Source organism: Gadus morhua, chromosome 7 (assembly GCF_902167405.1).
Source record: "Gadus morhua chromosome 7, gadMor3.0, whole genome shotgun sequence".
Classification (NCBI taxonomy): domain Eukaryota; kingdom Metazoa; phylum Chordata; class Actinopteri; order Gadiformes; family Gadidae; genus Gadus; species Gadus morhua.
Window position 1 is genome coordinate 22,415,801 of NC_044054.1, and position 18,357 is coordinate 22,434,157.

Consider the following 18,357-nt stretch of genomic DNA (forward strand, 5'->3'; position numbering starts at 1 on the left):
GTGAGGAAGGACATTTGCAGTTGGTCTATGCAGTGGGGTTGGATTTTGAAACGGCTGGTACCGTCCACCCAGTGAATTACTTTTTATTCTTTATTCGTTATTCCGCTGTTGGGTGGCTTTCGTTCAGTAAAATGTCATGTGTCAAGGATGTTCTGTGTTTGAGCAGTCAACGGATTTTAATGGATTTCTTTATTTCACATAATAAGCATTTGCTCGAAGTGTAAACAGAAAGTTTTTTAATTACATACCTGAAAAGGAGTAGGAAGAAGTAAAACACTTTTATCCCACCTATTCCCCTTTAAAATTATATTAACTGAACATTCTTTAGAACTCTCTACAGAGAAAAGTCGTATATATGTCATGATATATGGATGCTGATGCTTGGTTCAAACGCTCCTTCACCGTATACAATGATGTCCGAGTGAGCAGAGTCATTTGACTAATTGAACAGAAACATTAAACCACACGGTTAATGCACTTCACAATCTATGGCATGGGCTGATAATTCTTCCTACTCCTTTTCAGATATGTAATGTACTATTTTTTAAGCAAACAGAAACGACAATGCAATAGCTTGTGCTGTCCCCATGATTTCATTTTAGTGTTTGCCTACTCCTAAAGGTCCCACTTGACTCGCGGAGGGCTCTCAAAAAGGGTTTTGTAGCGGCAAGAGATTGGTAGCAGGCGCTTAAAGGACAAGACTGCATTTATAAAGAAAACAGAAGGAAACAGAAAAAAAAATATGGCCTTGTCCTTTACGCAGTTCAGATATGGATTAGAAGGAGGTCAGAAATGAATAACTGAACAGCAATGAGAAAAATGGCAAGGATATATTATTCTAACCCCCAGTCAAGTTGAAGAGTCATCCAAAGTTGGTTTAAAGCAGTATCCACACAGCTATGAAGCTGCCATGAACTATTAATGTTATGTCCGACCTCTATCTGCAGAAGAGATTAGATCCTCAGATTACATATTATTTTTCCGTGTGATGGCTCTATGCTTCGAGGAGTGAAGTCCCAGCATGCAGCCTTCGTATTGAAGTGATAGTGTTTAGTAGATAGCAGACACTAGAGCAGGTGATACAAATGAAATGAGATGTCTCCAACATGCATACTAATGAATTGCAGTCAGATGCATCATTGTCATATTTAGGGAGAATGAATGGTAATGGAGGAGGCGGGAAACCTTTCAAAGACAGGGCCCAGGTGGGGAAAACAACCCTTTCTCAAATTGGGGCATCTGGACTACTGACATTGCATGACAACCTTCTTTCATTCAAACAGGTACCACAGATACGCACACACACATACACACAAACACACAGGTACGCCCCTTCTAACAAATGTGTCATACACACATACACATCCCTTCTAACACAAGCAAAAACCAAACCAAGTGAAATGTTTGAAAATACTCCAGACATGTTGATTTGTGAAGTTGTATTTCAATGCTTCCATTGTGATTTGACCTTGAAGGCTGTGTCGTATTTATTCTATAGGTTACCTGCTCTTTGAATCAACACAATATATGTGTGAGATTCCAAAGCATATAAATCCCATTTCCCATGAGACCAAAAAACACATCACAACCAATAACATCGGGCTTATATCTTTTGTGGGAAAGGTTACAATCTGTATTCATTTTCGTGACAAATGAATCTTCAGTAGTCACAGGTATTTATATGCTCCCACTGAACGCCGGGGATGGAAACACAACAGTCGGGTGGACATGCTATTTTCGGCCCTTTTTGCGTAAATAGAAGGGTTCCATGTGGACCAGCGATTTCTCTTCTTTTTTTGAGCTGAGTTTTAAGGAGACAAATCTTAGTTTTAAGTGTTAGGCTTGTTAGTGACGTCAGACAAAATCTGGTGGAAAAAAGTGTATTACAGGGAATTACGTTCAAGGTTGTTGAGGTAGCCGCGTAAGACATGTCTACTGGTAGGTTGTGAATATTCGGGTCAAACCAAGTTCCTTCGGCTCTTAATCGTCCCATTGAAGTTTATGTACTAACCGTCGTTTTCCATTATTTATCTTTATGAAATGGTATTGTGTTGTGATTTTTCAATGTTTGCCTTTGAAGAACACAAAAATGAATCAATTCCAAGTGAATACAGAGAATATAGTGCTACTACTCTTCATCAACGTTTGCCTGTTGGTTCAATATCTTATTCACACCACCAACTGCCATCACAGACGGCCTTGGCCGCAGGATTTGCAGACGCAATCCTGCAGATTGTTTTGGAGTGGATTCAACAACAGAAATCAATTGTGCATGCTGAAGAGCCAATGACGCCTTGCTCGAAGGCTACCGTAACAAATTCCCTTTTTTTTAGAACAGATTTGAAACGATAGTGTTAGTTTTCATGTGTATTTCTTTTCTTTTATTTCCCCGTATATGACCATAGATCTTATAAGCCGAAAGACACATAAACATATTATATAAAGAAAAAACAATATATATTAATATTTATTTTTGATGCACTATTGAAACAGTGCTCAGCCACAGCGTTTTCTCAATCAATACATCCATAGGTCGATGGGTCTTTTTCACCGCCATCTCTGCGTGACTCTGACACGGGGTTACATTGTATAAACACAGGAGCCTGCCGTTACTTATATATAGGGCTCCGTTACCCAGCTTCCCCAGCCTTTTCTACTGCTGCCCGTAGCCGAGAGCTTGGCCAAAGTAATACTTTTCCGGGTGAGAAATGACTGTGTGCTCCGCGCTGCACATCGTCTGGGCTCGCTGAGAGTATATCATTTTCCCTTACCTTGCCCTGTGGTACTTTGCAGTGTCAAAGACCGCTGGCGAGAGATAGCTCCTCTTAGTTTTGGGGCCTCACGCAGAACAGTGGAGTTGCTGATATGCTCCTGCATACTGAATAGACTGGGCCCCAGCCCCCTTCAGCAAAATAGTTCCGTTATCATTTCCTTTTGTTAACCGGGAGCCCCTATCTCCGGCTGGTGGACGTGTTATTTCTGATGTACAAGGCCCACGTTTTTCTTTTCTTTGCCTTCCTGTTCCTCACCCCTGCCGGTTGTACCTTTTGTAACCAAGATCATGCCGGGCAGTTTATTGGTTTTCTTCCAACTTTTTGGAAGAAATGGAGAGAGAAAAAAAAGACACAGTGTCTATCCGTCTGGTTGTGCAACAATTGTCGTCCCTCTTATTTTCTTCTCACTGCTTCCAATCATTTCTCTCCCCCACTGACACAGTTTCACGTTATATGTTATATTTCTCCCCGTCCCCTCCCGTCGTCAGTACTACTTGCTATGTCAACATGGCAAAAGATAACCTCGTTCACTTATTAGGTCTCAGGTAACCTTGGCTTTGCCGTGGGCCCTTTCCTTGCTACAGTGCAGCAGGTTATATATATATATATTGTTCACTGGCTTGTGCTGTTATCTTTGCAGTTGAAGCTCGAAAAAATAAGAAGAGGAGGAAATAAAAAATAACAAAAGGGAAAGGGATTGGTGTAATCGGTCTTTGTTCACTGAAGCCTACTGTGTGTCCGTACGGATCTCAGACCCTAATGAGAATGGACATTACACTTCAGGTCAGAGGGAGGCTGAGGGCACCTGGGTTAAGTCTTCTCTGACCTGAGCTGTAGGAGCGTGTGAGACAGAAAAGAAACTGCCTCCTTGATGGCAGAGTCTAGAGTCACAAGCAGTCTCTTGTTTTCTCTTCAAACTTCACCGAACAGCTCACAGGTCAGCACATCTATCGAGACACAGTTAATCCTGCCTTCTGAAGCATGGCTTCTTAAATACACCTACAGCTGGGCTTGATTTGGAACAGAGTAACCTTTGAAAAATGTGCTGCCGAGCGTCCTCATTGGTCGGTTGTCGGTCAAGGAAGGGCTCGGTGTTAGCTAGTGATGGCTAGTGTGAAGGTTCTGGAAATTATACTCCTTCTAAAAGAGTGTTGGCGTCTTTTAAGTATTATCACAATGATCCGTCTATCAAAACCCCCTGTGAGCGAGGCAAAGCCCTTGAGAAATCCATCAGCCTCCTGTTCTTGCGTCCTTCATGAGAAGGACTTATGTCCAAGCGTGTTGTTTAAACCCTCAGTTGGGATTTGTGTTTCTCACTTTCTACTCTCTATGGGGTAGATATCCTTGTTTACCTTCTCCAAACTCCAAATTGTTAAGAAATACACACAGTGACTGTGTTCTGTGACTGTGGACTATTGAGGATATGTGTATTTGGTATCGTTAGCATTAAAGCATTTAGCAGATGCTTTTATCCAAAGCCACTACCTAGAGAATTCAGATCCATCTCATTAAAGAGGTGGGTAGGAGACTCTCAAGGATCGCTGCAGGGGTGCCAAGTACCTTTCGTTGTGGGAGTCGAACACAGCAGGCACACGACAAGACTGGAGTTATTTTGAGCTATTTTTTTAGGATCTTTATTTTTAACCACCCTCTTTGTGTTTGTATGCGGTGTCAACCAGGCTGTCACGGCCGGTTCGATCGCGGTGTCACGGTGTCCCTGAGCAAGGCACCGAACCCTAACTGGTCCTGACAATTGGCCCGTTCGCCTCGCTTGCCCGACGCCACCGCCCGAGCATGAACGCGTGAATTTCAAAAGACCCACCACGTGTGAAGCCCTTCCAGAGGCCAGAGGGTCACAAACACAGCCCTTACATCAATGCGGTCCATTGACATCTTCACCCATGCGTTTGTTTACCTCCCCCCCCCCCCCCCCCCCCGCCGCGTCAGGAGCACCCGGGACAGCGACGCGGCCGCCGACGAGGAGGACGATGAGCCGCGGGTCAGCCGGGGCTGCGCGCTGCAGTACCAGCGGGCGCTGGTGCGCGTCCTCACCCAGTTCCACACCACGTCGGCCGAGGGCACGGACCAGGTGATCACCATGCTGGGGCCCGACTGGCGCGTGGACGTCACCGACCTGGTGCAGGACTCCCTCAAGGTGGCCGACCCCCGCATCGCCGAGCTGGTGGACCGGACCGTCCTGGTGGGACTGGAGCTGGGCGCCACTGCACTCAAGGTACAGGGAGCCAACGGGAGGGCAGCCCTGGGTCTCACCCATCCCTCAGGGTGGGGGGGGGGGGTGTTGGAGGGTGGGCCGTCGAGACAAAGCGCTCGAGACCAATCTTGGTTCTCGTGTGTGTGTGTGTGTGTGTGTGTGTGTGTGTGTGTGTGTGTGTGTGTGTGTGTGGGTGTGTGTAGGTGGGTGGGTGGGTGGGTGGGTGGGTGGGTGGGGGAGGGAGGGAGGGCCGTTGCCCTCCTCAAATGCAGGATGCAGTTTCATTAGCCTCGGCCCCACATAGTTCCTGCGCAATTACTGGGGTAACCTTTGAGGCACCAAGCAGCCTAGCCAGTATACTATCATGGCCCCTATATATCTATAATGCTGGAGGCCATTAGGAAGCCTCCTGGGCTGTGAAGACTCTGGGCTGCATCTGCCCAGCTTGTCAGTTTGCTTCCAGGGTGATGGTCATTTTCCTGTTGTAGTTTAATTAAATGAACACACAAACATCGCTGTTCTCCTTCTCTCCACATTCCACATTTCATTATCTCGTCATGTTCCTGACTCTACCTCCCTTGCTTCTCCTTTTTTTTGTGTTTCTGCCAAGAAAGTAATTGTCTTAACATTTAACGTGGCTGATCTTTACCGGTCAGTCACTAACAGAGGAACAGGAGGAAACAATTAGGGCTTGCTTTTGTCTTCTGTGTCCTCTCCACGGCTGATCACACTCTGCTTGGCTGTCAGGAGTAATACATTAGTTGTCGCAGCGAATATGCCTGTCAACAACTAAACGGGCAGGAGAATGGAGTGACCGATCCATCACTTGAACCAAACCCATTGATCATCAGGGTATCTCTCCCACTCTGGGCGCTGATGTAGACACATTTCACCACCGGGCACAAGTTGCCATATTGATTTTGTTTAAGATGAAGGTTTCATCAGTTTTTATTTAATTTTTTATGTAATGAAACTTAGTCCATATGTCGCAGCATGACAAGTTATTTCACTAATACACATGCAGTGTATTAGTATTAATGGAGATACAAAATAGCAAAATGCAATTGGCTTCAATGCAGCATCAACCTAGCATCAACCTACCTCTATCCCCAATAGGAACCATTCCTAGTAAATAGTATAGAAACCTGTATTGAACATTATTCATCTTGCATCAAGCCCTGTATAGGTTGCGCAGAACACACAGCAGTAGGCTCTACTGGACCTGGCGATCCCACGGGTTAGACAAAAACCTGTGAACTTGTGGATGTAGAACTGTATGCCACTGGGGAAATGGATATGTGATCACTCTGCAGTCGCTGGATCCCCTCATTCTGATCAGCCTGGATTGAAGCTGGAGGTGGTTGGTTCAGTGGATGCTGAAAGAGTTCTCCCCGAGTGGGGCCATGCTGTGGACAATGAGAATATTCAACAGGAAAGGGAGCCATGGCGTGCTTAGATCACCATTGAAATGAGGAGTCCACCAGACTCTTCCAGGGAGAGCTAAATAACTTATTGCACCCAGGGCTAGCTCATGAATATGAAAAAGTTTAGAGGTGGGCTGTTTAATGTGGTCGCAGGCAGGGCTGGATGATCAGTTAGTCCTAGCTTCCTTTCTTCTTTCTCCTTATTATGCCTAGATTCATTCATTCTTTTATTCAATGAATAATTAAATCAAAGAACACATTAATTCACATCCATGCATTTTGTGTGACAAATGGGTGGATGTATCATTGTATAAAGTTAGTATAACAGGAGATTGAAACAAATTGAACCCAACTTTTTTCCAATTGAAGCTGCACAATTTAAGTTATGCCATTTGTAGGCTTTGTTTTTCTAAAGTGCATAATAAAACCAGGAGTACATGCGTTCTTGGCTCTGGGGACTGTCAGTCGTCCGCCATCAGACTTATGAAGAACTTCCAAATTCTGATGGAAAACAGGCTCAAATCTGGGGGAACAGGCGTTGAACATGATTCAAATGGATTTCAACAGATCCTGTTGTTAGGGGCCGGGATCTGTAGTTAGATGGAATTGATCACTCCTGAAAACAGCCTGGAGGGTCGAACCACAACCACCATGATATGGCTCACCATTAATCAGTGATCCAGAAGAGGGCTGATAACTACAGCAATAGCCTCCTCTTCTGATGGTCGGTATCCCTCCTGGGCCAACAGCGAACACAAACTCAGCCAGCTCTTTTACTTAAGATTTTCTGGTTGCCGGTGGGAAGACAGTCTAAAGCATCCTGTCCGAAAAACAACATCCTAAAGCAAAGTTTCTGTAAAGGTTTAAAATGTCCATCCTGTGTAGTAAACTTGTATTGGCCACTGTGGAAATACATTTGTTAAAATCGACTCACAATTGCGTTCACAAAAATATATCCGTTACAACTTTGGAAACCCCTTGACGACGCCCATGGCACTTCCTGTTCTCCGGCCGGCCCTCCCCAGAAGTTTGGCTAGAGCGATGTCTAAGTTCTGGAAATCTTCTTGTTCGATATTCGTGAGACACTAGATGCAATTCAAATGTCTATCCATGTCGAACCATTTTTGTTCTACTATAGTATATGTAAACACATTAGAGACTTGTTTGTTATAGTTTTGGGTATTGCTTCGACTTCTAAAAACTTGTAAGAATGGGGGTTTTCTCTGGGAGTCATAAATATGCGTAACAATAGTTATATGATAGTTTAAAGCCAAACTAAAACATAATTCAAGGCAGCTTTGATCATGCAAAACTCCATACAAGAGATGATGGTAGGGAGCTCTCATCAAGCTGTCATGAATCATTAATCCGACTGTTCAAACAAGAAACACAAAAAACAACCTTGCTTTGTAGTTTTCTTTTCTCTTTCTGGTGTGTGCGGCCCAATATCTGTAGATTGGTCTCGCCAAACAATCCTCCAATGAGCCACACTATGGTGTCTAACACCGGGGTGCCTGTTGATGGACACAAACACACGCTACAAGAAGCACCCTCACATGTGTATGACATTAGATTAAGTTAAGACTAGATATAACAATGTCTGGAAATATTATAAAGGCAATCAGTTATGGAGCTGACGATTTGCTATCATTTTGTTAATTTCTTCTATTTTATTATCATCTCATCATCATTTTTTTTATCATCTTCATTATTGATGAATTGATTGGGGCAATAATAGGGGATGTAATTTAACTAAAAAATAAGCCGTTGATCGACATACTGTATTTCTCCCAAATATTTTGCACATACCCAAATAGTTTAGAATTTCCCTGAAGGAGCATTCCCAAGGGATCAATAAAGTGTCTATCTATCTAGTGAAGAATTCCACAAAAATACAATTGGGATCAATGTTTGATCCACTTCGCTGATGTAATCTGTACTTGTGTACCGACATGCAGGTCATGGATGACATTTGTTATACCTTCATAGCAAATGTTGCAAAAGTTTACTCTGCCATGACATCTTCTCTAAAGACAGGTTTCATCTTCGAGTTCAGTATATTTGGCAATGGTGTCTTCTGTTCTCCCTGTATAGGTTGTTTGTAAATATTCTGTTTATGTACCTTACTGTATTGACATGTTTGACAATTGAAAGTGAGACCTGCCACTCAATATAACCGAGCAGAGAAGACTCTGTCTGTGGTGTTTCTCCCTGTAGACCACCATGTTGTTCTCTCTATATAACCAAGCAGAGAAGACCTGTCTGTGGCGTTTCTCCCTGTAGACAGACACCATGTTGTTCTCTCTGTATAACCAAGCAGAGAAGACCTGTCTGTGGCGTTTCTCCCTGTAGACACCATGTTGTTCTCTCTGTATAACCAAGCAGAGAAGACCTGTCTGTGGCGTTTCTCCCTGTAGACCCCATGTTGTTCTCTCTGTATAACCAAGCAGAGAAGACCTGTCTGTGGCGTTTCTCCCTGTAGACCCCATGTTGTTCTCTCTACATAATCGAGCATAGAAGACCTGTCTGTGGCGTTACTCCCTGTAGACACCATGTTGTCAGTATGTCATGTATGGTGATTAATGTTACCGGAGGAACTACACCATGTAAGAAGAATATGCCTATTTAAAAATAAACAGCCAGATGTGCTGGAGCTTGAGCCCACTCTGCCCCTTGTGTAGATAACGACTCAGGAAGAAATGAAATGAAAACACAAAACAAAAAAAATGAAAATCCTATGGTGGATTAAAGTGCCTCTTTGATTTATGAGTGGGGGAACCTAGAGCAAATAACCGTTGTGCTCAAATTCGCCACCCATATTCACAGCCTTGTTCTGCTTCATCTTTATTCAAGGTGAGTGCTCTTCTCCTGTCCATAACCACGTCTGGGTGCAAGACAAGATGAACCCCAAAGTACAACAGAAATTCCAATGTTTTATTATTATTATTACCCTGCAAGCAGACTCCGGATTTCCTTGCAGACTTACAGCAAGTGCCTTTGTGGATGAACATGCAGGTACAAAACTACTACTTAACGGTTGAAACATGTGAATATTTTCTCTGCTTTGGGTCTATTATTCGTATAGTACGACCCAGTCGCGCAGCCAGAATGAAGTCACTGTGGGGGCTGTTATCTTGGGAGGGGTCAATGTTTTTTTTATAAAATTTAATCCATCGATGCAACAATGCAATAGCCTCAGAAAGTGGCTAAATGACAGCAACAATAGGCTACTGTTTCTAAACCAAATAATTTATTTATTAATCAGAGTGGTCACATGAGAACATAGCACTATTATTTAAATCTTTGAATTATTTAATATCAAAGTAGGGGGAGACACAAATTAACAGGTCTGGCAAAACATCAGCCAATTGTACCTTAATACTAATGCTGAAATGTACATTAAACCAACAATGCAACATTGTGGTTTTCTTCACTGAACCCTGGCATTTGCATTATTACTGCATTTCAACTCCCTGACAGTCCTGTAGCATTGCAACAACAGTAAACTGAATATGCATCATGTGTGGCGGTTTTGGCGCATCGGAGGACGGATATTTCAACCGGCAGCTCGGGCATGTCAACGAAACGAGGCACTGAAATCTGCATTGCAACCCGGTCCATTAGCTAGCGGTCGTAAAGGAAACTGTGCCATAGTGGGACCGGCTTTCAGTACCCGTCCCTCCCTGCTCCACTAGGACTTCTCGTCGTTAGCGATACTGCCGCTGCCGCCACCAACTGAACAGTGAAGCGACAATGACTTGAGAACGCTGGTTTGGGCATCATCATTTACCGTAGGTCTTAGCTGCCGTGCACAGGGATGATCAATGTATCTTTTACCCTAAGTATTGCAATATTGGGACATTTGTAGCATAAGGGTATTCATGACTCAAACTGTGGTGCCCAAGACCCCTTAAGACCCCTGGTGGCGCCCGGCCTGGTATGAACAGCAAGCTGCTATAATACTCAATGACCCCGCGGTTGTGGGTCTTCCACTCGTGTGTGTGTGAGAGGGAGGGAGGGAGGGGGAGGGAGGGAGGGAGGGGGAAAGAGAGAGAGAGAGAGAGAGGGGGAGAGAGTGAGGGAGGGAGGGAGAGAGAGAGAGAGAGAGAGAGAGAGAGAGAGAGAGAGAGAGAATGATCAATCACATAAAAATGTGATTCATCATTTAGATTGACCATGACTTGTACATCACTTGGAGCAGTATTAATGGTGAGTCCTAGGCAAGGCAAGGCAACTTTATTTATACAGCACTTTTCATACATGAGGCACACTCAAAGTGCTAGTTCTAGGAATACTACCAACAATATGAATGTCATTTAGTCATATCTACGTATTCTACACAAGCTCAGCCTCTCCTTCTCGTCCGTAAATGCTTAGACTACAGAAATTATATACATATGGTTGCTCCAGATTGACAGTTATGGAAGAAATGTTGAACAGTTGAATGTCAGCATTTGACATCTTTGCTACGCCTTTTCATAATTTTCCTAAGAGAAGGCCAAACGCTCCATGTGTGGGTGTGGGTGGATGGGTGGGGGTGTGTGTGTGTGTGTGTGTGTGTGTGTGTGTGTGTGTGTGTGTGTGTGTGTGTGTGTGTGTGTGTGTGTGTGTGTGTGTGTGCTCCTGCGTATGCTAATTCATGCAGCCATTCAGCTATAACTCTCCTTTATGGAGCCAGTATTGATGTAGTCAGTACAAAATACACATGAAAACAGAGCCCCTGATTGCAAACAGAAATGAATAAGCACGCACTACTAATACAGAGGACCATACGTGATGCTATGGCAACCAGGCATACCGTACATTCTGTGCCGAGCAACGTCTCTGCATCTGTTTAATAACGTCTTTTACAGATGTTTTGGTAATGCCTCTTTGGTGTTATGACGAGGCGAGGTGAAATGGGCCACATCATTGGGATCCCCTAAGGATAATCTCCAGCCCCACACTGCGGAGCACGGGGGGAGTGATGTTGGGAGGGCTCTCTCATACCGTGAGGAACCGCTGTGCATTACTGCGCACACACACACACAGCCACACAGTCAAACACACATCCCCAAATTACATTATATATATAACAAATAACACAATAAGCATAATAAACACAAGTTATTATAGAAGTGCACTCTACTCCCCTCCCCTACAAACCCCCTCGGCACACACACACACACACACACACACACACACACACACACACACACACACACACACACACACACACACACACACACACACACACACACACACACACACATTCCCCCTTTTGCATCGTTAATGTGGGCAAGGATCTTCAGGTGATGAATTTTCTGCGTCTTCAAGCCCCTCAGCCCTAATGCACTCACAGCCTACACACACACACACACACACACGCTAAGCACACATAGATACCCACGCACACACGGGGAATAATGAAAATGGAGAACCAATTCCATAGTGCTTCCGCGGATGCCTCCCGTGGAAAACAACGAGAGTGTGATGGGGGAGGAGAGCCTGTAATAAAAGGAGATTGGCAGGCTGGTGCGCGGTGCGCCGTGTGTGTGTGTGTGCGCGCATGCTGAGCGTACAAAGTAATGGCGGCGTTGATTGAAATTGAAATGCTGTGTGGTGGCTGAGCGAGATTTGTCAAGAGTAGAGACGGGCTAGGGGAACCTTAGGGCTGCATTCAGGAGGAGCGGTTAGCTAATGCTTTGGTTCCACGGCGCAGTCTCTCCGTTAAATATACAAGGCGGCGACGCCTTGATCTCGGCTGAGCGAGATAATCCCGAGTCCTACGAATGGAATATCACAATCGTCCTTCTTGAAAGATTTGACGTTTAGTAATTGATAGGGTTTGGTCGCAGGCTCCGCCCCCCCCCCCCTCTCTCTCTCTCTCTCTCTTTCTCAGGGACGATTGTGTGATGTCAACGCTTACCCTACTTTGAGCTTGAAGTTATTTATTTATTTTCGCCTCAACGCACATCACTGCGGCAGAGGAACTCAACACCCCTACCTGTCATGTAAAGGCCTTGTCACATTTCATGTCCAATGCCAAAATGTCAGTCATCACACTGCTCCTACTGTCAGGTGACAGCTGTGCTCAACAGCAGTGTGCAGGTGTGTACGGTAATGTGTCAGATCAGGACACACTGCATACAGAGATACCTCAAGACGTGGTCTGTTACATCAACCCCAGTGTGTGTCAAATGTCAATGCGGCGAATATCGATCTTCATTTATCTAGTGTGTGATCTTTCTGCTGAATAATCCTCTTAAGCCAGTCAGTATACGGTATACATGTGTCCGAATACTCCCGCCATGACAGAGAGCTTTATATAATGACAGCCAAGCAAGAGAAGGACGCATGTGTAAAGAAGATCGCAGATAAATAAAGGTCTCTTCGGTTCACATATTTCTCCGCCATCCCTTTTTTCTCAACATTGCATTTTTGTTTCTTGTAGTAAAAAAAAATCCTATTTATGAATGTCATAATTTAAGACAATACTTAAAAAATCCAGCCGGTAGATTGGAAAGAACAAAACAATTGAAGAAATGTTTAGTGTTGTCGTTTTTCTCTTTGTTCGTTTTTCTCTTCAGCTTCTTGTTTTGATGAAGATCTGAAAGAGACTGTCATCGCCTCTTTGATTTTAAAAGTCTGTATGGAGGAAATATGCAAATCAAATAGAAGGGCACATTCTCTCTCTCTCCACATTCAAAACAACATGTGGCGGTACTTCACTCAACAACTTCTTAACTTTGTACCGAGTTCCTCCTGACCTCCGTTTTCTTACGAGCTGTGCAGAGTAAACAACGTGTTCTCCGAGTGCCTGATTCATAAGAGGCGGGTGGACCAGTGTATAGATGCAGCTGTAGCACAGAGCAAGGGGTGACTTTAAGATGAGTGTCGTCTCGCTGCGCCTCGTGTCTGGTTCCCCGGCACTCTGTCTCTTATCTGCGGCTCCAGCGGCTGCGAGGCAGAAGAGACAGATGGTAATACGGAGCGTGGCTTTGCGTACGACCAGCCGGCCGGCTTGATTCATCCTGATCATTGTTGATTGCTTGTTGTTGCTGTTCTGTTTGATGCTGTGTGTTTAATCTAAGCTCACCAGAGAAGCATCGACTCGGCTTCCTCTCTCGCATCGTGCCGTGAAGATGATTACGTACAGACTTGTGTGGCTTTTGTTAATGTTGTAAGCATATTACGCAGATAACGATGTTGGCCTTGCTGCTTGGTACCATCAGAACTCCCTCGTTTTTCTTCAATGGGCCAAATCACTGCATACCGAACACATAAAGTGTCTGCTCACAGCCGGCAACATCGAGTGTTGTTTGTGTGCGTTTGTCGTTCACGTTGTGTGACCGAAAATGACCACGTTTAAATATAACGACGGCTGTAGACCACACTGCGCCTCACTGACGACGACGCCCCCTTCGTGTTGGGGGAGGTCTCCGGACCGCCGGTAAACAAGGAGGGAGTGGAACCAGCGCATCGACGCGTCGCTCCGTTACCTCTCCCATCCGCCGGAGCCCACCGGCATGCGAGCCGCCTAAACGCTAACCACTCTCCGTCTCTTTTTGTCAACACTATTTGACATAAACAAATGGAGCGGAGACGCCATCCATTATATGAGCTGCACCTGTGTTTACCCGGCCGTGACGCATCCAGGCCCCATTAAACCTGCGACTCACCGGGAACGCCGGCTAATAACGCCGGGTGTTGCGCAGGGGGCCGGAACCAACCAAGACCCCCCCTCTCCCCCCCCCCGCTCTCTCCTAACCTCTCCCCCCTCCCCTGAAAAATGGTTTTTGATAAGGACGATAAATCTGTTCTCCTCCACCCCACTCAAAACAATGTCACTCTGACACTTTCCCCTCATAACAAGAAATGTAAAGAGGCAATAACAGAGCACCGTTGTGGCGCCCCCGGGCTCATCATCCTCTCCTCCTCCGTCTCTCCAGGTGGAGTCCCCGCTGGCCGTGGACGCCGTCCTGGGGGAGGCGGCGTTCTCCGTCACTGACGACAAGGTGTCCATCACGGAGCTGCGCGTGCACGCCGTGGCGGGCCTCAGCCTGACGCTACAGCCCAGCCCCGGCAACAGCCACACCATGGTCGCCAAGGCAACGGGCCTCCAGACCCTCACTGCGCCCAAGCAGGTATTGTATTATTTTGTGGTTGTGTTCTTTCTCGGCGCCCACGAAGTACCCGTCCACTGGCTCCGATATAATGTCTGTTTCAAGCACGTATTATCTACGTATTATGTATGTGATATAATATTATAATTCCCACTTATGATTATTTTATTTGCTTACTTTTTATTATTATTGTGCTCCAGTGTCTTCAACCGTCATAAAAAAATGACGGTTGAAGGCAGCCTTAAATGTCACACTCTCTCACAGCAGTGATAATACAGACAAAGTGGGCAGGATTAGTTTGTTTATCGGTCTGAAAGGACAGCTGGTTGTTTTCTTGAAGTAATGTCTCTCGTTGGAGTTTTTTTCTAGTGGCCGGCAGGACGCCACACCAGTTAGTAGTGTGGTTATTTGATGATTATCGTAGCTGAAACTTTCAGATCCCCAAACTAAAAAGACTTGTACTTTTTATCAAACTACAGGTCCCAAGCGCGCTGTTGTGTGCTATAGTGGGGATTTGAGAGATGTCTTGGGCAGCAGAAACCTCTCTCTCTCACTCTCTCTCTCTCCCGCTCACTCCCTCTCTCTGTCTCTCCTAGTGCTACTCCTGGGACTCTGGCTTTTTACAGTTCTCACAAAGAACTAATTGGCAACGGTTCACCCAAAGATCTGTTTGGCGTGGGCACATAGGTGTGTGTGTTTGTGTGTGATTTTGTGTATGTCATGTGTCTGTGTGCGAGTAATTGTTGTGTGCATATATCAGCGTGTGTTTATGATGGACTTTGCTTGGTCCCCTGTCTGCTTGTGTGTGTGTGTGTGTGTGTGTGTGTGTGTGTGTGTGTGTGTGTGTGTGTGTGTGTGTGTGTGTGTGTGTGTGTGTGTGTGTGTGTGTGTGTTTGTGTTCCTGCCTGCCTGACTGCATGCATGCTTATGTGTGTGTGTGCGTGAGTGCTTGTTTGCTGGACTGCGGGAGACGGGGGTTCTGCTCGTTTTCTTTCTAACTTATTTCCATTAGCCTGACAGATGCCAACCCAGGCAATAACAACCCCACCAAGCTCCAGTGAGGAGAGAGGGGTTGACGAGGGAGGGAGGGGGAGAGAAAGAGAGAGGGGGCGGGGGGGGGTCTGTATTAAATTCACATTTTTCTTGCTTTCCGCTTCTTGGCCACCTTGAAATTTAATTATTGTAATGTATTGTCCTAAGTGCTCTCCGAGGCCAATCCATAAAAAGCAACCACTCCTCATGCCGGCCCAGCTCTCTGAGGAGGCCATAGCTATTTCAAGCCATTTGATTCTGTTGCCCACAAAATAAATATATATAAACTCCCCGTCCCCCTTATAAATGTTACTCTGGGAATGGATAGAAACTTTATGGGTACGGGTGTAATATATTTTTGCTGTTGACAATTAAAGACGCTTTGCATCAACACATATCCGTACACAAATCTTCCCAAAGTCCAGTAAAGCTGACTTGCAGGTGCCAGTCTATTATTCTAAGTTACATACTTGAACGATGTCTCGCTGGTTTAATGGAGTTACTCAGGAATTATGTAGCAAGTTGGTGGTAAATGTCATGTCAAAAAGTCACCTTCAACACGATTTTTTTGTTTGACAATTTTCATTTGCGTCTCTATGCTGTTCTTTTAATATTCACAGCTATTAATTAATCAGTCAAATTGCCGGTTTCACTTCCTTTTATTCATTTATTCATGCAACCAATCATGTCGCTGGAGGCAGGGATCTGAAAGCATGAAATTAGCGAATACAAACATGGCAGGAAGAAGTGAACTGTAAAACAGTGTGTGTGAAGGTTCAATTCAACACCCTGTAGACTGGCCAATGTAGTAATACAGTTCCATACAATAATAATACAATAATTAAATTCCCTTTCTTAAAGCCATTGGCACAAATGAGTTATTTATGTTAATATCCCCGTAACGAAACAGGGAAACAAGGCGTAGCTCAGCCCTCGCAGTCTTTGGTTCCAAGCTCTGGATACCAGATTAGACTTCAGGTGATGAGGTCTTGGTTTCTCTCTGTCTGTTATCTTGGATGGAGACTAAGACACTGGGTGGATAGAAGACATCTGCCAGTGGCTCATTGCTCACACAGGTTTTATAGTTAGACTTAGGTTATAGGACGGACTTACTACAGTACAGTATGTAATGCATGATAGAGGGCCCACAACAACAGAACATCTGTTGCTAGACCGCATCACTGGACGCATGACTCTTCCTTCTGGACACCAGAGCTCCTAGTTTATGAATGAATTCAGGTGCATCACACGCACGCACGCACGCACGCACGCACGCACGCACGCACGCACATGCGGGCGCACATACAGCCTCGTTTCAGCCTCAAAACATGGAACAAGTTGCGCCCCCCGCAGTTCCCCGTTTTAAGTAGTTGTCTCATATACCGTACCCAACAAAAATCACTCTCCATCCCTTGATGGGTTTCTTTAAAAAGAATTGTAGCGGCCGCTTTGTATAGGCTACAGGCTATAATGCTGGAGTACGCAATCATTGATGTTTAATTTAATGTGGATGGAATCAAAGTGCACCTTCATCCCGACTTGACTAGACGATGGAGCCTTTCCCCCAAAATAACTGGCCCCACAGCCTAGCGGGAGAGAGGAAAGGCTTTTTTACTGTATCGTTTTCTTTCTGTCTTTCTTTCTGGTCTTTTCGTTGTTACTTGCCGGGGGGGGGGGGGTTGACTTTTGGGCCCTTGGAGACAGCATTAGGAAGACCATTCCCAAAAGAAAGCGACTTCAGAGAGAAAGTTCCTTTTAAGGGGCAGAAGAAAAATCTACAGACATGGATGCATGTGCCACTGGACGCCTTGATGATGCAGCCATGGATTCATCATGCCATGCTCTGTCTGCTGAACATCGTTAGGAAGGGCCGTGGCTTTGTGCCAGCGTTGGTTTTTAGTCAGTCGGCCAGTATCAAGTCGGAAACAGTGCGTCGACTGGGTTCAATGACACTGTTACAATGTGATTCACTTTTTAATACAGCATATAACTACACGATCAGGTTACAGTTTGGTGTCATAGGTTTAAATAAATTGTGCATCTGTAGACTGATGGTGCCAAAGCATTATAATGCAGAAAAACACTTTGATGCTTTGAAAAGGTTAAAGGTATTAGAAGCCAGGCATGTGGATATGGTGTCAGATCGGGAGCTGGGGGCTTTCCGTCTAGGAACTGTCCAAGTCCGAAAGGCCCAGTTCCAACATATAATTGAATTCTCTGTTAGTCCTGTTTTACCCTCTCTGTGCCTGTGTCAAAGCGGGGGAAGGCACACATCTGTAGCTAATTACTTTAATCATGGGTCCGGTCCCACTCTGCCCGTCTACAGGTATCACTGGCCTGTGGGCTTGGACCCTTACAAATGGCAACACTACTACCACACACAAGAAAGAGAGAGAAAAAGAGACAAAGAATGGCTATTTTCCACTATTTGAGACAGGCTAGCCTAGAGTGACTTGAAGTAGGGAGTAGGGAGTGGTGCGTCTGGCCTGTACCGTACAGCAATGTGTTGGGAGGCTGCGCGTCTGGTGGACTTCTGGGTGTTTGTTGTGGTCAATCCCCCCCCCCCGTTCCTTCTCACTGCTTTAATGTGTGCACTTATTAGAGCAGGTCTTTCCAGTGGTGAGTCTAATTGTTTATTTGGGTGGGTAGGTGACCAGGGGGGGGGGGGGGGACGTGTGGGATGCTCAATGTATGCGTGTTTAGTCTTGTGTTTTAGAGTACTTTAGATGTTGAGAGACGTTTCGGAGATTTAGGGATTAGAGCAAGGCCACAGCTTCAAAGGCCCAATTTGGCGCAGATATTCAAATCCC

At 45.2% G+C, this 18,357-nt stretch overlaps 1 protein-coding gene across 2 annotated transcripts in view; it reads left to right on the forward strand.

The window, feature by feature from the left end:
- tmem132e (transmembrane protein 132E) overlaps positions 1 to 18,357 on the forward strand; it is a 258,574-nt gene that overhangs the window by 235,043 nt on the left and 5,174 nt on the right. For both annotated transcript variants that reach the window (XM_030360179.1, XM_030360178.1), the window contains exons 7-8: positions 4,722 to 5,007; positions 14,342 to 14,536. In XM_030360179.1, the coding sequence (XP_030216039.1) occupies positions 4,722 to 5,007; positions 14,342 to 14,536 (481 nt within the window). The remainder of the gene's footprint in view (positions 1 to 4,721; positions 5,008 to 14,341; positions 14,537 to 18,357) is intronic.